At 46.5% G+C, this 21,050-nt stretch overlaps 3 protein-coding genes across 4 annotated transcripts; 1 reads left to right on the forward strand and 2 right to left on the reverse strand.

The window, feature by feature from the left end:
- Positions 1-1,018: 1,018 nt before the first annotated feature.
- Positions 1,019-4,686, reverse strand: selenot2 (selenoprotein T, 2). 2 transcript variants are annotated; one of them, XM_053434495.1, is made up of 6 exons: positions 4,469-4,686; positions 3,491-3,601; positions 3,285-3,411; positions 3,113-3,200; positions 2,005-2,140; positions 1,019-1,367 (listed from the first exon to the last, which is right to left on the reverse strand). In XM_053434495.1, exons 1-5 carry the CDS (start codon positions 4,669-4,671, stop codon positions 2,019-2,021), a joined length of 651 nt encoding a protein of 216 aa, XP_053290470.1. In that variant the 5' UTR covers positions 4,672-4,686; the 3' UTR covers positions 1,019-1,367; positions 2,005-2,018. The 2 variants fall into 2 exon arrangements, with proteins under 2 accessions (XP_053290470.1, XP_053290476.1); XM_053434501.1 differs by lacking the exon at positions 1,019-1,367 and having other exon boundaries at positions 3,075-3,200.
- A 381-nt stretch (positions 4,687-5,067) lies between these two features.
- On the forward strand, positions 5,068-8,818 carry LOC128450690 (cytochrome c oxidase assembly protein COX18, mitochondrial). The gene is made up of 7 exons (XM_053434293.1): positions 5,068-5,169; positions 5,741-6,192; positions 6,411-6,511; positions 6,646-6,800; positions 6,869-6,984; positions 7,057-7,164; positions 8,007-8,818. The coding sequence occupies exons 2-7, from the start codon at positions 5,770-5,772 to the stop codon at positions 8,166-8,168; spliced, it is 1,065 nt and encodes a 354-aa protein (XP_053290268.1). The 5' UTR covers positions 5,068-5,169; positions 5,741-5,769; the 3' UTR covers positions 8,169-8,818.
- Positions 8,819-9,475: 657 nt separating this feature from the next.
- Positions 9,476-19,533, reverse strand: polr2b (RNA polymerase II subunit B). The gene is made up of 25 exons (XM_053433703.1): positions 19,411-19,533; positions 18,942-19,014; positions 18,174-18,324; positions 17,982-18,094; positions 17,654-17,873; positions 17,367-17,525; positions 17,122-17,286; positions 16,806-17,002; positions 16,494-16,613; positions 15,100-15,286; positions 14,855-14,998; positions 14,248-14,387; positions 13,734-13,845; positions 13,362-13,516; positions 13,085-13,283; positions 12,843-13,011; positions 12,031-12,127; positions 11,858-11,952; positions 11,524-11,774; positions 11,062-11,151; positions 10,861-10,968; positions 10,518-10,631; positions 10,079-10,239; positions 9,789-9,984; positions 9,476-9,701 (listed from the first exon to the last, which is right to left on the reverse strand). The coding sequence occupies exons 1-25, from the start codon at positions 19,427-19,429 to the stop codon at positions 9,612-9,614; spliced, it is 3,525 nt and encodes a 1,174-aa protein (XP_053289678.1). The 5' UTR covers positions 19,430-19,533; the 3' UTR covers positions 9,476-9,611.
- Between the last annotated feature and the right edge of the window lie 1,517 nt (positions 19,534-21,050).

Consider the following 21,050-nt stretch of genomic DNA (forward strand, 5'->3'; position numbering starts at 1 on the left):
CATAAGCTGCAGAAAACCTTTCAGCATTGAGGTGATTTAAGGTCTGAGAACAATTGAGCTGCTTACTGGGCAGAGGTACTAAGAAAAAAGACAGATTGAACAAAACACACTAATGATCAGTAACAGGTAGCTCTTCTTCTGAGTTGAGTCCATGTTGAAACCTGGGTCCAGACACTCTGGTTAACTGCAGAGTAGATGGATCAGTAGAGCTGTGACTCTCTGTCAGCTACAGAGCGGTAGAGGTACAGAGGGCTGGTCTTATTTATTCTACCAATAATGAATAGAGCTTCTGGGTTTCTAAGTGCCTTCTGGTCATTTATCAGACCATCTTTCCAGGCCAGGTTAAAATCATATTTACTGGTGGAAAGCCACTTCCTCTCCAGCTTGCGTGATCTTTTACAACACGCGTTTGAGAATCAAACCATGAAGCTAATGTCCTCTGGTTTACTTTCTTCTTTTCAGCAGGTGACAGCGTCAACGGTTGTTTTTAATGAGGCTGCCGTTCTATTAACCAAGTTATCAACTAGTGTGGGAGGGAAGCTGTGAGAACTTTCCTGTATTGTGCCGACACATGGCTGTGAGGTAAGTACAGAAGGATAAGCACAGACTGTAATAGAATTTCTGTCCCCAGGTATTCATGTTTCCCTAACCTGTCCACTGTGTTGTCCAAAAGTTTTCTTCATGTTGTCCAGAAGTATTCTCCATGTTGTCCTCAGGGTTAAATAAAGGAAACATTCAAACCTGCGACCATCAGGTTACATCTCTCAAGTCGACACCAGCTTTATTAACTCCAATACAAATCTATTTCACTGATCAATTCTCAAACCTGATTATTGATTATTTACTGGTGGATATTTTAGGGATGAAATATCAAGTGTGTGAACAGAAATAAAAACTGATCAGAAAACAGTAAATTATTTAAATCAATATTTTATGTGTTAACGTGATTAATGTGATCAATAACTGGACCCTCACATTAAAAGTCTGGGATGAGTTTGTTAGAAAAACCAACTGAAACTTTTATTTCATCCATTTTAGATTTTATTTTGACAACGTTCATGAAAACAAACACTTCATCAGTTTATTTCTGTTTCCTGTCGGCTACTTCACGTTAGCATGAAGCTAACACTGGTACCTTACTAAATAAATAAAATAAGCCTGAACCAACAGTCTTCAGCATAAGCCACTGGTGACCAGGTGCATTGTGGGTACTGTATTGCTGAGCTGTGACCAGATGCAAAGGGAGCGCTCGTTTCGTGGCGAAGGGACATCCGGCCGGGCCCCACAGAGTCTGCTTTAGGGCCAGACCTTCATAAACGCCACCGGCTGAACGGCAACCTGAGCCGGGACACCTGAACGCACCACGGCTAGGGGAGGGGGAGAGACGGGGTAGGGAGACAGAGAGAATCTTTTAGAGAGTAACTTTCCTCCACAAATCTTAACAGAGTCCAGCAGCATGAAGAGAGGAACCAGATGTGAAGCTTTAAAAAAGGAAGACAACTTCTTTGTGTGGACAGAAAAGACACGAGTCGCTCTCAGTCTGACTGAGGACACTCAGGAACACATTGACTGCTACGCGTCTGTGTACCGTTCAGTCAGTTAGTGCAGCAGTGATGGTGGAGCTGTGTATCGAGATCCTGCCCATAATGATAATGTTTCTCGACCAATCCTGAGTCAAATAACTGATTCAAACCAAACTGATCAGAAACTTGAACAAACATCAGAGAGAGAGAAGCGCTGAAACAGAAACATCTTTGAACAACATTTATTTAATATTTACCTTGATTTTCTTGTTTGGTGGATGTCCCATCTGCTAACATGGAGAAATTATATGACCTATACTGTAGCCAGCCACCAGGGGGCTGTCCAGATGATTTAACCCTACGTTTAGTTTAGGGTTGGACCTTTAATTGTAATGGCTAGGATTAAGGGCTAGGGCATGTATTATGTTAATGAGTGGCCTTGCTACCATGGAGATACGTGTGTGTGTGTGTGTGTATTTACCTGTGTGTGTTGATCTAAGTGGAGGAGAAGGTCATGTGATCAACCTGGTTCATCTTCAGGTGGTTGTCGAGGATCTGACAAATCTCTTGGATGTTCGGGACGTAACCCGATTGAAGCTTCGACCAGATGGGAACATCTGAGAGACAGAGGGGACGATAATCATGGTAACACCAGGAAGTTACATTCAGAGAGGGGACGACTGGTTCACCTTTTAGATCCCTTGAAATTAGGCTGCATTTAAAGGACAAAACTCAGGTTTCCTGGCAAGATGGCCGAGGCCACACACGTGCCGTAAACAGCTCCGTGTAGAAAACCTTGAAGACTGAATAATATCGTCTTTTAAACTCACAAGAACGTTTCCCTATTGCTCCCATGTATCAAGTGGATAAGACAAGTCATTCAGCATCCTGTAAGTGAGCTCTGCCACTTTTAACGACAACATGTATGAAGCTAAGGCTAAGGCTCTCCTTACACATGACTGCTGTGGAACAGAAAGCATGGAGACGCAAAAGGAACTAGAAACCTTTAATGTCACCTTCCAAGATTAAGATTAAGATTAAGATGCATTTATTTGTCCCAAACACATGCACAGACATGCACAGACACACTCATGCAATTGTAGGGTTGTGGGTGAAGTGTTTGAGCCCACTAAACACTTCTGTCGTTTCAGGGTCATATCCGATACATAATTGAAGTAAACGTGACTCGTTCTTCAGACGTAAAAAACAGCAGAAAGGGTTAGAATCTGAATTATGAAGACATTGATGTAAGTTTGATGATAATCAGAGTTTAATTTGTGAAACTGAGATTGGAACGACAGAACACATTCTTCTCACGTGGTGTGGTACATTCACTCTGGGCTGATATTTACAAATGGAAAGAACAGAACCTTTTATTCTCGTTACTTTGTGACTTTCTTGTGTTCAGCACCTGAACTTTGTTGTTCTCGCTCATTGTTCCCACTGGCATTATATCTATACCTCATTATTGTACTGAAGGTAAAGTTGCCATATTTGTTCTGTGCATTTTCAAAGTAATTCGAATGTTACTTTTTACATTTTCAGACCCACCGTCCAGTGTTGTCATATCTTGGACCAATCCCACTCACCGTTCAAAGTGACCTCGAAGGCTCCAGTGGACAGGAAGTGAGTCTCCATCATGTTACAGAGGAAGAAGGCCATGAGACAGGAGAAGATCTGAACAGAGTCAGAGGAGGGTTCAGTGGTCACCCTGGTAACCAGCTACAGCATCAGTTGCCACAGTAACGGAGGAGACGGTACCTTGTTGTCTTGACTCCAGACCCAGGCCCGAGGCGTCTGGAGGCCGAGGAGCAGGAAGGGGTTCTGACCGCTGACGATCAGGAGGATGGAGATGAGCTTCAGGTAGGAGGTCATGTGACCGACACACCTGGGGGAGAGGGGGGGTTGAGATGATGAAGATCGTTCACCTTCACCAGGTGGAACCTGCTGAGACGTTTACAGCTCACCTGTTGAAGGGGGTGGGGGGGTGGTTCTCTCCCTCGATGCGGATGTCCGGGTACAGTCTGCTGATGGTGAGAGAGTAGTCCTGGAACACTTTGCTGTAACCTCAGGAGATACTGAACAAGAGGAGACACCTTAGCTGATGACCTCTGACCTCTACAGTTTCATCCTGAACAAAGTACACTCAACAAAAGTATAAACACGTTTTTTTCACGAGTTCAATTCAAAGAACTACGATTTCTTCTGTTGATTCACAAAAGGCTTATTTCTCTTAAATGTGTTGAAATCTGTGTTAGTGAGCAGCTTCGTTAAAATAATCCAGATTCTGATTAAAGAGCAGGATCATTGCTCAGAGGTGTCGTGGAAGCGTGTGATTGGCTAATGCAGGACGGTCAACCAGAGCTACTGAACGTCAATTAACTACTTTGTTTTTTATCATTACAACTTTATTGAGAACTGACAACTAGACGATATTTATTAAAATAAAGAGGCCATCTGATTAGTATTGATGAGTAATGATCCATACTGATGACTAATGATCAGTATTGATCAGTATTGGTCAGTATTGATCAGTAATGATCAGTATTGATGAGCACTGGTCAGTATTGATCAGCATTGGTCAGCATTGATCAGTATTGGTCAGTATTGATTAGTATTGGTCAGTATTGATGAGCATTGGTCAGTATTGATAAGTAATGATCAGTATTGATCAGTATTGGTCAGTATTGGCCAGTATTGATTAGTATTGATCAGTTTTGATCAGTTTTGATCAGTATTGGTCAGTATTGGTCAGTTCTGATCAGTATTGATCAGTATTGGTCAGTATTGATCAGTATTGGTCAGTATTGGTCAGTTGTCAGTAAACATGCTCTCAGAGTGCTCTGAAGCTGGACACCTGACGGTATCAAGGAGAAACACGCTGATGGATCATTGATCCGACGTGTTAGCATGTTAGCCTTTAGCCACCATGCTAACGAACTCACCAGTACTGGAACCGGAGCACCGGGCCGGTGTACACGGAGGGTTTGGCGGGTCTCTCGGGCTCCGTGGCCGAGGAGAGGCCGAGGCTGTCGGCTGGAGAGTGTCCGCGCTGAGGGCTCGATCTGCCGAGATACACGTCCCGGGCCGTGAGGGCGGTGAAGAGCAGCAGAGCCGCCAAGAGGCCGCCCTGACTGTACTCCGCCATGTTGGACTGAGTCCCCGCTTCCGGTGCAGCACTTCACAATAAACACACACACACAACATACACACACACACACACACAAACACACACACACACACACACACGCACACAAACACACACGCACACAGTAGTGCAAGTAGAAAGTGTAATAAATTATTATTATTACAAAGTGATGTGCTTTATTGATCAATTCATCGAATTGTATGAATATGGTTGTTTTCTCTTTCCGGTTAATATGTTTTTGATAAAGTTTTTTATCAGAATTATTAAGTAATTATTATGTATTATTTTATATAAAGATATAATGGTATGATCCTTATATACGTTCTATAATGGTATGGTGTCTCTGTGACGACTAACGTACGCGCCACGGGCGGGTACATGGTGTGACGTCATAAGTGCGGGACGCTGCTTTGCCGGTGGATGGAGGGATGAAGGTGAAAGAAGAAGAATATGAAAGAATAAAAGATAAACTGACGTTTGACCGCTGACGTCACAAAGGTGCGTTCATCAGCCTTTTGTTCCGTTTGTGCTGAAGCTCGTTTCCGGTCGTTTTTCCAGTTCAGGGTTCACCTGAGTCTGAAATCCACCTTGTTTTCAGACGTAGACCACATCAGACCAGGTCCTGATCGAGACTAGATGCGACAGTTTCCTGAGCAGACTCTTTGAAACCACACTTTGATTTATCTGTGAAAGTAGATCAGCAGGAAACAGAGGAGGAGCTGTTAAAGTGTGAGATCAGTGGTTTTATTAAGAATAAAAGCAAAACGTTCTGCATCACTTGGATGAGGGACAACCCGACTCAGGGTCAGGGTCAGGGTCAGGGTTACGGTCAGGGTCAGGGTCAGGGTCAGGGTTACGGTCAGGGTCATGGTTAGGGTCAGGGTCAGGGTCAGGGTCATGGTTAGGGTCAGGGTCAGGGTCAAAGCAGTTCCAGTGAAAACCAGCAGGAGTCAAACGACAGCTCGTGAACAGGTGATTGTGAGAGAAGCAGGAGAAGGAGACCTCCATGTCTGTAGGTGTGATGTGTTCAGGTTCTTCTCTAACCCTCCTGTTCGTTTCTGTGTTTCAGGACCGAGGTGCGGGGGGGGGGTTGTGACCATGCTGGGTGTTGGGGGGTTGGCGAGGTCCGGTTTCCTGGAGCTCCGCCTCCTGGAGCTCCGCCTCCTGCAGCGTCCCGCTCGAGGAGTCTGTTCTGCTGTGATCCACAGGAAGTCAGCAGCATGTGTCACCTGGTGTGCAGCGGCTGGTCCGGCCTCAGCCCGCCTCACGCCTGTCAGGATGGCGTCAGGTGGAGGCGGCGGTGATGTGGCGAGGGAGGCAGCAGGTGTGGTGCCAGGAGCATCCGGCTGGTACGGCAGCCTGGCGGACTCGGCTCCAGTTCACCTGCTGGAGCACCTCCTGGTGAGCGTGCAGCAGGGCAGCGGGTTGCCCTGGTGGCTGAGCATCGTGGCGGTGACGTTCTCGGTCAGGACCTTCATCACGCTGCCGCTGGCCGCCTACCAGCTGGTCATCATCTCCAAGGTCAGTTGAGGTCATTGCGGGCTGATCATATTTGATCAATATACACTTTAGATCAGTCACGTTATGAGCAGCTGATGATTATTGATTCCTCATCAATTTGAGTGCTCTAGTTCAGTCTCCATGACGTACAGATCCAACAAGCAGGAAGTCAGTGGCACGCTCATGAAGTGCCTGGTAGTCCATCATGGTAACACCAGTAACCTCCAGGTGATGTGCAGGTGGAGGCGCTGCAGGTGGAGATCTCTGAGCTGGCCAAGAGGCTTCGCTACGAAGTGTCCGTCCGAGCACGAGAGAGCGGCTGGACGGAGAAACAGAGCAGGTGACAAACAAACAAAGCAATAAATAAACCAACAAACAAACACACGTGTGTCTCCACTGTTCTGTTTGTCTGCTGCTCTCTGTCATTCTCTGCTCTGTGATGCTCTGTGATGCTCTGTGATGCTCTGTGTCCAGGTTCCAGTTCCAGAAGAACCTGCGTCGTCTCGTGTCTCAGCTCTACGTGAGAGAGAACTGTCACCCCTTCAAAGCCAGTCTGCTGGTCTGGGTTCAGGTTCCTCTGTGGGTCAGTCTCTCTCTGGCGCTCCGAAACCTGAGCCTGCATGAGTCTGGTAAGTGTCTGGGTCAGAGTCTGGATCAGTGCTGGACCAGGACTTAAACCTGTGTATTATCTGTGCAGCGGTGCAGGGTGATTTGGCAGCAGGGGGCGCTCTGTGGTTCCCTGACCTTTCATCACCTGACTCCACCTGGATCCTGCCGCTCGGGGTGGGACTCATCAACCTGCTTCTCGTGGAGGTCAGTCTGTCAGCAGCTGTGTGATCACATGACCGGTGACAGCATGATCCAACTTCCGGTTTTCTTCTGTAGGTTTTTTCTTTGCAGAGACAGAATCCGACTCGTTTCCAGAAGCTGCTGCTGAACTTCATCCGAGGGTTTTCTGTCCTGATGGTTCCCATCGCTGCCACTGTCCCCTCGGTGAGTCCGCCCCTTTCTGCTGGTTCTTCTTCTTCTTGGTCCGGTCAAGATGCATTAACACCAGAGACTGCTGTACTTCTCTCCCTGATCAGTTGTGTGTGTTTGTGTGTTGTTCACACGCGCCGGTGGATTTGTTTCAAAATAAATCCATTCTTTAAAAACCAAAAAAAGGGTTTTGTGGAGCTGTACAGCCAATCCCGACCCGCGGTGTCCCCCCCCCCCACTCTCTCTCTGTCCCCTCGCACAAGCTGGCTGTCCATCCATCACAAAGGTGAAAAGAAGAGTTGTTATGGTGAAACATCTGCCGAGGTGGAGATGCACAGCTTCATTCTGTGTGGTGCTGGTATTTCTTTGAGGAAACAAGATTACACTATTATACATGGAAATATTCATATTTATGACCATATTCAAGTCAAACCTTTGTAAAAACAGCAGAACTCTGCAGAATATATAGTTGAACTGAGAGGATAAATATTGTGCATGGAGCAGATGCTGTAAATATGAATTGATGGTGACCACTGTTCTAGAACAAATGCATGTGAGCAGGTGAGCGTTCGTGGGGTTATTGAAAGTTGAGGTTTCTACAGTTTCATGTTCAGGTCTGTTTACATTCCTCAGCATCACATGTTTATGTATGAACATGTTACAGATATGTTTTTGTGTCTTACTCTGACTGAGGGTGCAGCTGTTCTCTGGGTCAGGATGAGCTCGTTATGAACTCTGGATATATGGGGGGGGGGGCATTGCAGCTCTGCTCACTCCAGCACATTTCACAGAATGTTTTATTGTGAAAGTCCTGCAGAGATGGTGCATCTCTAACTTATGTGTTTTCTTTTTCACAGAGCTTGTCTCTGTACTGGTTCATCTCCAGTCTCATTGGATTCAGTCACAACCTCCTCCTTCGTTCTCCTGCGATTCACAAACTCCTCAAACGACCACTTCCTGGATCAGAGACTCCGTACAGAGACCTGCTGTCAGCCCTCGTCAACAAATACCGCAAATAAATACACAGTACTGCAAATCCTATGGTGTGAAAAACGGGTAAACAAATCCCAGTCATCAAGTCCGACCGTTTTCTCTTGTGTCGTCGTTGAGACGAGAAAACAAACGATGTCACAGCTTCAAGTCCTTGTTTTTTAACAGTGAACACTTTGTTTTAACTGAAGTGAGAGAAACTCCATCGCCTAACTTCCTGTTACATGTTTGTTGAAACGATAGAAATCTGGAACTGAAAATCAAACAGGAAGTGAATCAGAGCGATGAAGTTTTATTTTGATTCTCAACCTCAGCCCCAGAGGAACAACCAATCAGAGGACAGCATTCTCCATCGACTGATGTCAGTGAACTCAAATGATAAAAACTGCGGTGGTTATCCGAGTGACCTCTGACATCAAAAGCGCTGCTGCTCATTGGATGTTCGATGGTGATGATACTGGGTGTCTTCCCTCAGGTCCTCAATGGGAGGAAGAAGATGGAGCTTCTTCCTGGAGACAAAGACAATCTGTTGATTCAGACGAGGAGGACCAGAGAGAAATGACATGGGAACTGTTGGTTTCTCTGTAAAGTTGAAGGTCTTGAGGTTCTAGGTAAAGAGCTTTGAGATAATGAATATTATGGTTTGGTGCTATACAAATAAAATTGATTTGAATTTCAATCCCGTCTATGTTCCTTTAAAATTGAGTTCCTGAGAGCTACTGGTGGGAAGTGAATAAACACGAGCACATGCACAGAGGCTTATGGTGTGCATGTATAATATATATTGTATATATAATATATATATTTGGGACTCTGTGTCTTGCCCAAGGGCACTTCGGCATGCAGATGGGTTATTTTTCATAATCTGCTTTCAGACCTGAGCTCCTCAGGTCTCTGGATCTTCTCTGGAGGATCACACTCAGCTCCTCCTCCTCCTGAGCTCCTGTGTAAAGTCTTGTCAGGTGATGTAAACATGATCACATGACCTCTGCAGCAGCGGACATAGGTCACTTCCTGTGTGTGTCTGCCCCCCCGGCTGCTCCACCTCTCACCTGAACCATGAGGAGGATCTGATGCTGAGTTGTTCAGCTGTGACACACAAACTCTGGAATAGTCGTATCTGAAAACGGTTTAGATACAAACATTGTAGATGCAGAAATTTAGACTCAGTTTTGAGGACTAACTCATTTTAAGTCAGTTTAATGATTGAGTGTTCAGCTAATAACTTGAAATATATTTGCAGTTTCGTTTGGACATAATTTACTTTTTCTTGTTTTAGAATAAATCATTATTCAGTTGGTGATGACTTGAACCAATGAGAAGTCAGAGACTGAACCATGTGATCCAAAAATTCAGTTTTATTCAACTTCTACAAAAACAAAGCGAGACAACATTTAACTGCGATGACATCACACTCAAGTTGTACTTCCTGCTGATGAGTCACAGGAAGTCGTTGGATTGGCTGAGCCGTTTCACGATGTCATCATCCGAGGGGCGATGCTCATCGACATCAACTCTTGGAAAAGAAGTTTACAAGCGTACGGCATCCGCACCAGAGAGATCTGACCACGCCCACAAACAAAGAGGACACATCAGTCAGCAGCAGAAAGTGTAGCTCTGTGTTGTGATTGGTCACTGGTCAGGCCTACCTGTGTCTTGTTGCGGCAGCCTCGACACTCGTACGTGTGTGTCCGTGTGTTGGCGATGGCCATCAGTCCACACAGGTTACACACGTGGACTTGATACGGATCCGACGCCTCGAACAGACGCTCTTTGAGGAACTGAGCCGCTCCGTGAGCGATTTGACAATCACGCTCCATCTCCCCGAACCGCAGGCCGCCATCACTGAGACGGACAAGAGAGAGACAGGTCAACAGGTGAGACCCAGAAGGACAGATGAGAGACAGACAGGTGACACCGACTGGTTCTGATGTCTCACCGGGATCGTCCCTCCATCGGCTGCCTGTTGAGGATCTGGACCGGGCCCCGGGCCCTGGAGTGGATCTTGTCGTCCACCATGTGCTTGAGACGCTGATAGTACGTGGGACCGATGAAGATCTGAGACGTGAGCTTCCTCCCGGTGAAGCCGTTATACAGAACCTGCTCACAGATCAAGAATCAGTCTCCTGCCCGTGTGGGTTAGTTACATCAGTGAGGTGATAAGTTAGATGAGTAACTTAGTTAAATTAGTTAGTAGGTGTTGAGATTCATTCAGAAACATCCCAGCATGCACCGAGGCAGAGGTGGGGACCCTAAACCTTTCTCTGGTTAGGGTTAGTTCGGATATCAGTGACATCACAGTGATGTCACCACTCTGACAGCTGCAGGGTGGGTGTTGACTTGTTTGAACAGGATTAATGTGGTGACCTCGTGCTGACCTCATTTCCTCTCAGGTGGTATCCGTACTCCGACAGCAGGTTCGACACTTTCTGGACGTTCACGGCGTCGTTGAACGGCGTCGCGTCACCGATCTCACCTTTGTTTGCCGACACCTGAAACATTAAAATAAATATGTTAATGACATGAAGGTCAGTGTTTGTACACGTGTCACACGTGTGCATGTGACTCAATCAGCTGCAAGTCAGCAGAGACGTTGGTGATAACACTCATCCTTCAAAATAAAAGCTTCTGCTCAGCCTTTTATAAGAGACATACTATAAACGTGTTACACTGGTCACGCTACAGTCATGCTTTGTTAACAGTCATGATGAGGATCAGTACCTTGCCCTGCAAACACTCGATCAGATGGCCGACCGTCATTCTGGACGGGATGGCGTGAGGATTGATGATGATGTCAGGTGTGATTCCCTCACAGGTGAACGGCATGTCCTTCAAAACAAACATTACAACTTTAGAGTCACACAGAGTCCACAGACACACAATCAGTCACACAATCAGTCAGCAGACCAGCTTCCTGTTTACCTCCTGTCTGTACTGGATCCCACAGGTTCCCTTCTGTCCGTGTCGGCTGGCAAACTTGTCTCCGATCTGAGGAATCCGGACCGAGCGCACCTGCAGGAGAGGAAGTCCATCAGAGACACGCCCCCCCCATTCTGACAGGTGTCGTGTCCGGTGTCTTGTGTCTTTTGTCAGCCGTGTTCTGTCAGTCGTGTCCGGTGTGTCACATGTTCTGTGAGGTGTCGTGTCCGGTGTGTTCTCTCAGTTGTGTTGTGTCTGGTGTGTTCTCTCAGGTGTGTCACATGTTCTGTGAGGTGTCGTGTCCGGTGTGTTCTCTCAGTTGTGTTGTGTCTGGTGTGTCACATGTTCTGTGAGGTGTTGTGTCAGGTGTGTTCTCTCAGTTGTGTTGTGTCTGGTGTGTTCTCTCAGTTGTGTTGTGTCCGGTGTGTCACATGTTCTGTGAGGTGTTGTGCTGCGTCCCCTCACCCGGATCTTGCAGAACTTGTAGCCCTCCTGATTCAGGGTCACCATCACCTGGTCCACGATGCCCGTCTCGCTGGTCCTGAGGAAGGTGCTGCAGTCCCTCTTTGTGTAGCGCCGGTTGGTGCTGTCCAGCTCGTCGTCGTTCTCCGGCAGCGTCACCGTCTTCCCGATGATCACGTCCTCACCGGACACACGGACGCCGGGTGCGATCAGCCCATCGTCATCCAGCTTGTCGTAGATGGCGTGCCTCATACCTGAAGAGGATTGTGTTGTAACGTTAGCCCCGCCCACCACCAACAACAAACACTTGTGACTGGACGTGTTCACCAGTTCTCACCCTGACAGGTTTCACGGGTCGGCTTCTCGAAGATTTCCTCCTGATCGAAACCTTTCTTCGACTCCTGCTCTTTGTAGGATCGATAGAAAACCGACCTGGAGGAGGAAACCACAGCTTCAGACAGTGAGGACCCGACCGCTCCCAGCTGTTGTGTAACAACGTCAGAGACTCACCTGAAGAAACCTCGGTCCACGGCCGACCTGTTCATGATCACAGAGTCCTCCTGGTTGTATCCTGTGTACGCTGCAATGGCCACGATGGAGTTGATCCCTGAAAACAGATTTCAGTCAGAGACGTACTGACCTTTGACCTGAAGCACAAACTCACCTGGTTGGAGGTAAGAATGAAACTTATCTAAAAGTTGAAGAAAAAACTGTTCCACAACTTTCACTGGAACATTTAGTAAAAATAAATAATCAAAATCTTTGAGTTCAGTGTCGGAGCTTCACTGTTCAGAGGACATTTAACTTCTTAAGCTGTTTTCAGACTTGACCTCCGAAGTCAAAGGGAACTTTGTGATTCAGACTCTTCAGCAAGTAGTGCAGTTTCCCCAGCTCCAAATAAATGTAAAGGGCAAGTAACTTAACACAACACAAATACACATAATGGAAAAGACCTAGAGACAAACTAAGCTGAGAACGTTTCTCTTAATTCTCTCTTGCTCTCTCTAGAGCTGAAGGATTCAAATAACATTTATAATCATCATTAATATTATATGAACTGTTGCTGCTTTCATTAATAACTCTCTAAGTCTAAAATATCTCTAATTGTTTCCATTATAACGAGTTAGAGCTAAAACCTGATGGTCACACGACGGAGCCTGGTCCCCCCCCCCCCCCCCCCTGCATTGCCTCTCAGTCGTCAGAGCTGCTCATTGTTTCTCTAATTTTAAGGGCATCGACCTTCATATGTAAAGAGCCCTGAGAAAATGTGAACTATGTACAGATGTGGTTCCATCCAGACGCTGCCTCTGAAGGAGAGATACCTGCAGGAAGCTCTCTGAAGCGCAGGTACTCCATGGACCGGGTGGTGACCAGTGGTTTCTGAGGGTAGTACAACACGTGAGCCAGTGTGTCCATTCGGACGTGGAAGTTGGTGATGTACACGCCCATGGCCTGTTTACCCATGGCAGACTGGTACGTGTTCCTGGGAGACTGAACAACAAAGAGTTTTCAGATGATCGTCAACACGTCACAGGATCTGAAATCAAAACCTTGCTCCTCGTACCTGGTTGTGGTCGGGGAACGGAATGATGGAGGCACAAACTCCGAGGATCATGGACGGGTGAATCTCACAGTGAGTATAGGTGGAACAGTAGGCCACGCCCTTCTCCTGGAGGTCATCAGGGGTCATGGCGAGCATCACCGTCTCTTCCTCCAGAGTGTCAATGTACTCAACCACGCCGCTCGCCACCAGGTCCTGCCAACTGAGCGTCACAACAACCGCACATCAACGACCGCTGCTCAGGAGCAGGAAGTCTCCCGGCGCCTCCCGACTGTCTCACCTGTAGTTGTTGTACTCCCGTTCCTTCAGCTGGTCGATGTGGCGTCTCTTCAGCAGCAGCTTCTGTTTCTCCACGATCAGCAGCGGCCGGCAGATCCGTCCGGCGTCCGTGTAGATTCTGATCTCACGTTCTCTGATGTCTCTGATCATCGACACCTGAAATGTGTGGAACCCGGTAACGTCATCGATATGTGGGGCGGCGGACTTACTGGTTCATATCGGTTTCAAGAAGGAGGGAGGCTCCGATTGGTCAGGTGATCGAGAGACTGATTACAGAGTGGTATGGTATATGCTCTGGAGTATACTGTGGTGCGGTATATGTTCTGGATTATAGGGTGGTATGGTATATGTTCTGAGATATGGATTGGCTCACCTCGGACACAATGATGTCCATCTGTCTGCGGAGTTTCCTCAGTGTGTTCATCAGCTGTTCAGGATCTTTGTGGATTCCGACCCAGCAGCCATTGACAAAGATCTTAGTGGCACTAAAACAATGAAAACACATGAAAAACGAATATGACTCACATGTAAAGTTCAGTGTAACTGTAATCTAAATATAACTGATATTAGTCATTAATTACTGATAATCTGGCAATGCACAGGTTCTTGTTGAAGTTTAAGTTAACAGAAAAGAAGTGAACACATTGTGGATGTTTCAGTAGAATACTGCCACCTGCAGGTCAGCTTGAGACATGAACTTCATTCGTAAACGAAAATCTAAACCAAAACAACAAATCAAAAACTTTGAAGGAAAAATAACATGAAGACAACAAAACCTTGTTTGCATTCTAAGTATATGCTTCCTTAGTTTCTGATGAATAGTTTGATTTTAATTGATTAACTAGTTATTTCTGAAAGATGTCAAATAAGAAACGGAGGTGACTGACTCTGCGATGGCGGCAGGTGAGATCTCCTCAAGGTTCTCCATACTCCACTCCTCCAGAAACTCCAGGATGGGAGACGGCTGAGAGCCCACGGAGATGTAGGCCATGAGGGCCAAGTTCTTCACCAGACCCACAGCGTGACCCTGAAACAGCGTGACCATCAACACATTCATCAACCTGCTCATCCACACGTTCACCTACGTGATCAATACACAAAATCTTACAAGTCGATACAGAGAGCATGAAATTCCACGATTCTCGATACCACAGTAAAAATCTAAAACAAAACAATAAATCACAGTTACTTCAAAACACGCTAAAATATTTATAAAAAATACAAAATTCAAAAAACAACAGTTATTCTGTAACCTTTAAGTAATAAATACAAAGAAAAGACTATTACAACAGAACAGTGGGAGGTGGGACAATGACACACCTCCTATCATCAGGTGGAGCTCAATGACTAGAAATCAACTCGGTACCGAAGAACCCTGATCAATGTCTGAAGCTCAGGTGGAGTTTAGTTTATACTCACCAGCAACTGCACAATGTACTAAGGCCCATTCTGAGCTCTCGAGTTAAACTGGAGTTTTGTGAGTCGTGTTTTTACCTCTGGCGTCTCGGCCGGACAGACCATCCCCCAGAGTGTGTTGTGTAGCTGTCGAGGTTTCGCCAGTTTTCCATCTCGGCCGATCGGAGAGTTGACTCGACGCAGGTGAGACAGAGTCGACGCAAAGGTCAAACGGTTCAACACCTACGAACCACAAACACACAACCTGAGGACGTGATCCAGTCTGAGCAACACACACCTGTCCCACTGAGCACATCATTGAATGATGAACTGTGTGACCTCACCTGTGACACTCCAGCTCTGGCCTGATGAGCTTTCTTCACGTCGCCCCAGTTTCCAGTGGCGAGTGAATACTTGAGTCCGTCGGAGATGATCCTGGTTTTAATGGCGAGTTCCAGGTTGAAGTCTTTTCCTCTGTCGATGAACTTCTGAGCGTAAATTCTGATTTCCTTCAACAGATTCTTAAACATCCTGAAAAAACAACACCGGGAAGTTATTGACGCTGATGAAAACACTACAAGCGCTAATAACACACTTACAACAAGCTAGCACTAACACTAAGGATGTCACAGTCTCTGGTACCAGCTGTCATTCTACAGCAGTGAACCAGTAACAGGTTCACACACTTTGTAGGTCCGGCCCTCATCAAGACTTTACACCACAACCAAGCCAAAGGCCCCGGAGTGCAGTTCTAATTTAACGGTTAATATCAATTATTATCGTTACATCAGTACTATGAAATGGTTAATATGATATCATTTATCACAATTATTTCTGGGGAAATGCTTTTTTGTGACACACCAAGCTTAATATTTAGAAGTTAGGTTTCCCTGCAGTTCACAGCTTTAGTTCGGAGAATTTTTTTCATATCCAAGCAAAATTGCCTTTTTTTTTTTTAAATATCCTTAAGTGAATAGATATCGATTCGAAAAGCGAAACCATGTGAATCAGAATCTAATTTATTTGGGAATGATAAGATACATGTTCTATTTATAGTTTGGTTTTTTTTGCCGCTGTATTGAATTGGGCATTGGGAATTTTGGAAATGTCATGGTACGGGTATCGAGACATCCCTACTGACAACACACTAATAATAATATAATAACACTAACCACACACTTAAACTTAAAAAACACAAACACCAATAACACACTGATGATAATGTCAAACTAACAAAACACTAAAAAGGCTAATAACACACCATCAACATGCAAAACTAACACACCCCACGAATAACACAACACTAACTTTCACACGGGATTAATAAAGTATCATGTAACATTAACACAGGTTATGAGTGAAGCCCCACCCTCTGAACAGAAACACACCATCAACATGCAAACTAACAAACTAACACAACACTAACTTTCATAAAGTATGATTAATAAAGTATCATGTAACAGTAATAGAAGTTATGAGTGAAGCCCCTCCCTCTGAACAGAAACACACCATCAACATGCAAACTAACAAACTAACACAACACTAACTTTCATAAAGTATGATTAATAAAGTATGATTAATAAAGTATCATGTAACAGTAATAGAGGTTATGAGTGAAGCCCCACCCTCTGAACAGAAACACACCATCAACATGCAAACTAACACAACACTAACTTTCATAAAGTATGATTAATAAAGTATCATGTAACAGTAATAGAAGTTATGAGTGAAGCCCCACCCTCTGAACAGAAACGCCAGCAGAGGCCCAGCGAGGTCCAGCCTCTTGTTGCCATAGTGATCTCTGTCGTCCAGCTCCCGTCGGCCGAGAGCCGCGAGAAGCAGCCGGTGAACCATGTACCTGAGAACACACACACACACACAGAGTTAACAACACAAACACACACACACACACACACACACACACACAGTTAACAACACACACACACAGTTAACAACACACACAGTTAACAACACACACAGTTAACAACACAGTCACACAGTCACACAGTCACACACACAGTCACACACACACAGTCACACCAGACCTCACCCCAGGAAGTAGGCCTTCTTGGTCTCACAGAAGTCGCTGACCCCGACGTGAGGCAGCATCTCTTTCTGAAGAACTTCTCGAGCGTACTTGATGCGTCGCTCCTTCGTCACTCCGGGCTTCGCTCCTCTGGAGCCGATGAAGTTCAGCGCCACGTTCTGCTCCTGGATCACAAACGCTTCGTCCAGAGACGGCTTGACCTGGGAATACAGTGACATCACCGCTGACATCACAGCTTTGCAGGCGCCACTTTGTTGAGTGCCTGTTAACGGATCGTGTCTCAATCAGTAATTGATCCATGAACCATAATCAAACTCACCATCTCCATCATCTCCGGGTCGTCGAAGTCGTAGATGATGTGTTCCAGGATGTCTCTGTCCGACACGAAGCCCAGCGCCCGGAACACGATGATGATGGGAACTTCCTGTCGGATGTACGGCAGCGTGGAAACGATCCTCTGACCGATGGCGCTCTTCTTCACTCCCTAAAGAGACGAGGAGCTGGTCAGTAGGAAGACATGGACCTGTTGTTGATCGACTTCCCGATCGGCTGGTCGGGACTCACCTGTCCTCCTCTCGCCATCATGCTGACCCAGATGGTGCTGGTGGGACGAGACGAGTTCTCCAGACACGAGCGGCACTCGGCCGTGTACGCGTACTTCGAGTCCTTCTTAGCAAAGACGTACACGGTGTTGGTCGCCATCTTCTCCTGAGCAATCAGCACCTGAACAAAATAAGGACACAACATGTTTACATACAACACAACAAGCTCACGAGACCTGCACACATTCAATGGTAAAAGGTCTGTATTTATATAGATCTTTAAAGAACAGTTTTAAATTCACAGCTCACCTTCTCGGAGCCGTTGATGATGAAATAGCCGCCGGGGTCGAGCGGACACTCGTTGAGCTCACACAGGTCTCGATCCGTCAGACCACTCAGCAGGCAGTAGGTGGAGCGAAGCATGATGGGAATCTTCCCAATGAACGTTTTCTGGTGTTGTGTCTGCAGCTGCTCCTCCCCCTCCTTTATTATGGTCTTTGTGATGTCAACATACAGAGGGGCGGAGTACCTGAGGCAGTCACACATAGAACCATGGACCACATTAATCACAAAACGAGTGTTGGAATTGATCAATTAATCAGATGTTAATATTGAGGGCGGGGCCAGTGGGACCTACGTCAGGTTTCGTAGTCGGGCCTCGTTGGGCATCATGGGAGACGGAGCTCCGTCTCTCTCCCAGTGCGTCGGCTTCGACAGGTAGATCTGCTCAAACTTCAGCAGGTAACGAGGCTGCGACAGGAAACACGTCAGTGTGACCTCACAACAGCTGCAATCATTTGACCACACTTCCTGTTCAGCCTCCACTCACCGGCTCCTCCACCTCCCCCGATGTGTGCTGGGCTTCAGCCTGCAGGTCGATGGGCGGAGCGTCCTCCACGATCCTCTGAACCGACATCTGGATGAACTCATCGAAGGAATCCAGCTGCTGCCGCACCAGACCCTTCTCGTCAAAATAAGAGCTGCAATAGAACAAAGAGGGTTTTCAGACTAAGAGCAGGAATCAGAGCTTCCAATAAGAGCTGAAAGAAGCAGAGGAGACTTCGGTTTATATTTAGATATTTATATATATATTTTTTTCTTCTGTTTTTATATAGATACACTTTATATTTGATTGTACTATCCACTCCAGCAGCACAACAACACTTTCCTACTGGACACTGACACAATCACATCATTGCATTCCTGTATCTGTAAATATGTTCTCTGTATGTGATTTATGTATGTCAGTGATGTGTTAAGTGTACAAGCTACTGGATGATCTGAATTTCCCACGGGATTATTAAAGTATCCATCTATCTATCATCCATCTATCTATCTATCTATCATCTATCTATCTATCTATCATCTATCTATCTATCATCTATCATCTATCTGTCTAAATGAATCAAACTGATGCGAGAATAAATCACTGCTGATTTATTCTTTATTGAATTGCATGTTTTGAAAAGGAAGTTAAACGTCACTGATCTTCAAAACAAAAGTGTGTTGTGTCTAATGGACAGCAGTGACAGACACCTTTCAGAGTAAAGCTCGATCTGACCCATCGATGATATCGATGATGATCAGGAGAGTTTACCTGATGACGATCCAACACGCTTCCTGCCACAGATCCGGAGTGATTTCATCTTCATCTTCATCGTATTGATTATCTGACAAACAAACAGGAAGTGATATCACTGAGCGACTTCTGCCATTTGTTGGAAGTGAAGAAAATTACATAATTATATAAGTAGTAAATAAGATAAGTAAATAGTTAAACGAGCAACGTAACGAAGTAACGAGATAACAAGTAACTAGATAACAAAAGACCAGAATCCGTTTGACGTCACAGTTTGTCTGAGTAAACTTCATCTTCTGTATTAATACGTGTTTGTTTATATGATCCTTTATTAGCAGTTTGTAGCATGTTAGCATTTTTAGCTCAAACAAAGCACCGCACTTATAGCATTAGCTGCTGATAGCATCCGCCCATCTGTTTTCACGCTAGCCCTAGCTGCTAGCCGCTAACGAACGAGAAGCTAACCGTTGTTCCCAGTGAAACTCACCTTCGTCCTGATCGTACATGTTTTAAATTAAAATCTCTGAATAAAACTCAGACTCAACGTCACGACCCACAGCGCGCGCAGAAAATAAACGTCACTTCCTCCTTCTTCTTCTTCACTCCGTTTACCGGCGGGTCTTGAGCTCTATACCGCCACCTGCTGTTCAAGAGGGTGTAACACATTTCCTCATAATCCACCTCCAGCTGAGTAAAAGGAGCGATGCATTATGGGTAAACTCGGCTGCGTCTACCTGTGTGTGTCTGTCTGTGTCTCCCTGTGTGTGTGTGTGTGTGTGTGTGTGTGTGTGTGTGTGTGTGTGTGGGAGTCTGTGTCTGTCTCTCTGTGTGTGTGTCTGTGTGTCTGTGTCTACCTGTGTGTGTGTGTGTGTGTGTGTGTGTGAGTGTGAGTGTGTGTGTCTGTGTGTCTGTGTGTGAGTCTGTGTCTGTCTCCCTGTGTGTGTGTGTGTGTGTGTGTGTGTGTGTGTGTGTGTGTGTGTGTGTGTGTGTGTGAGTCTGTGTCTGTCTCCCTGTGTCTGTGTGTGTGTGTGTGTCTGTGTGTCTGTGTCTGTGTGTGAGTCTGTGTCTGTCTCCCTGTGTGTGTGTGTGTGTGTCTGTCTCTCTGTGTCTGTCTGTCTGTGCCTGTGTCTGTCTCTTCTTCTTCATACGTGTGTGTGTCTCTGTGCAAATAATGTGCAGCATATTGTATATTAATGAACTAATATGTGAGAGGGACGATCAGGGACAGACCTGCGAGGGACAGATCTGAGAGACTCCTTCCCTCTCGGTGCTCAGACCATTGATCCGTCCTCTCTGTCCTCTCCGTCCTCTCTCCGTCCTCTCTGTCCTCTCCGTCCTCTCCGTCCTCTCCGTCCTCTCTGTCCTCTCTGTCCTCTCCGTCCTCTCCGTCCTCTCTGTCCTCTCTGTCCTCTCTGTCCTCTCCGTCCTCTCCGTCCTCTCCGTCCTCTCTGTCCTCTCTGTCCTCTCCGTCCTCTCCGTCCTCTCCGTCCTCTCTCTGTCCTCTCTGTCCTCTCTCTGTCCTCTCTGTCCTCTCTGTCCTCTCTGTCCTCTCCGTCCTCTCCGTCCTCTCCGTCCTCTCTGTCCTCTCCGTCCTCTCTCTGTCCTCTCTGTCCTCTCTGTCCTCTCTCTGTCCTCTCTGTCCTCTCTGTCCTCTCTGTCCTCTCTGTCCTCTCCGTCCTCTCTCTGTCCTCTCCGTCCTCTCTGTCCTCTCTGTCCTCTCCGTCCTCTCCGTCCTCTCTGTCCTCTCTCTGTCCTCTCTGTCCTCTCTGTCCTCTCCGTCCTCTCTGTCCTCTCCGTCCTCTCCGTCCTCTCCGTCCTCTCTGTCCTCTCTCTGTCCTCTCTGTCCTCTCTGTCCTCTCCGTCCTCTCCGTCCTCTCTCTGTCCTCTCTGTCCTCTCTGTCCTCTCCGTCCTCTCCGTCCTCTCTGTCCTCTCTGTCCTCTCCGTCCTCTCCGTCCTCTCTCTGTCCTCTCTGTCCTCTCCTTCCTCTCTGTCCTCTCCGTCCTCTCCGTCCTCTCTCTGTCCTCTCTGTCCTCTCCGTCCTCTCCGTCCTCTCTGTCCTCTCTGTCCTCTCCGTCCTCTCCGTCCTCTCCGTCCTCTCTGTCCTCTCTCTGTCCTCTCCGTCCTCT

Source organism: Pleuronectes platessa, chromosome 2 (assembly GCF_947347685.1).
Source record: "Pleuronectes platessa chromosome 2, fPlePla1.1, whole genome shotgun sequence".
Taxonomy (NCBI): Eukaryota; Metazoa; Chordata; class Actinopteri; order Pleuronectiformes; family Pleuronectidae; genus Pleuronectes; species Pleuronectes platessa.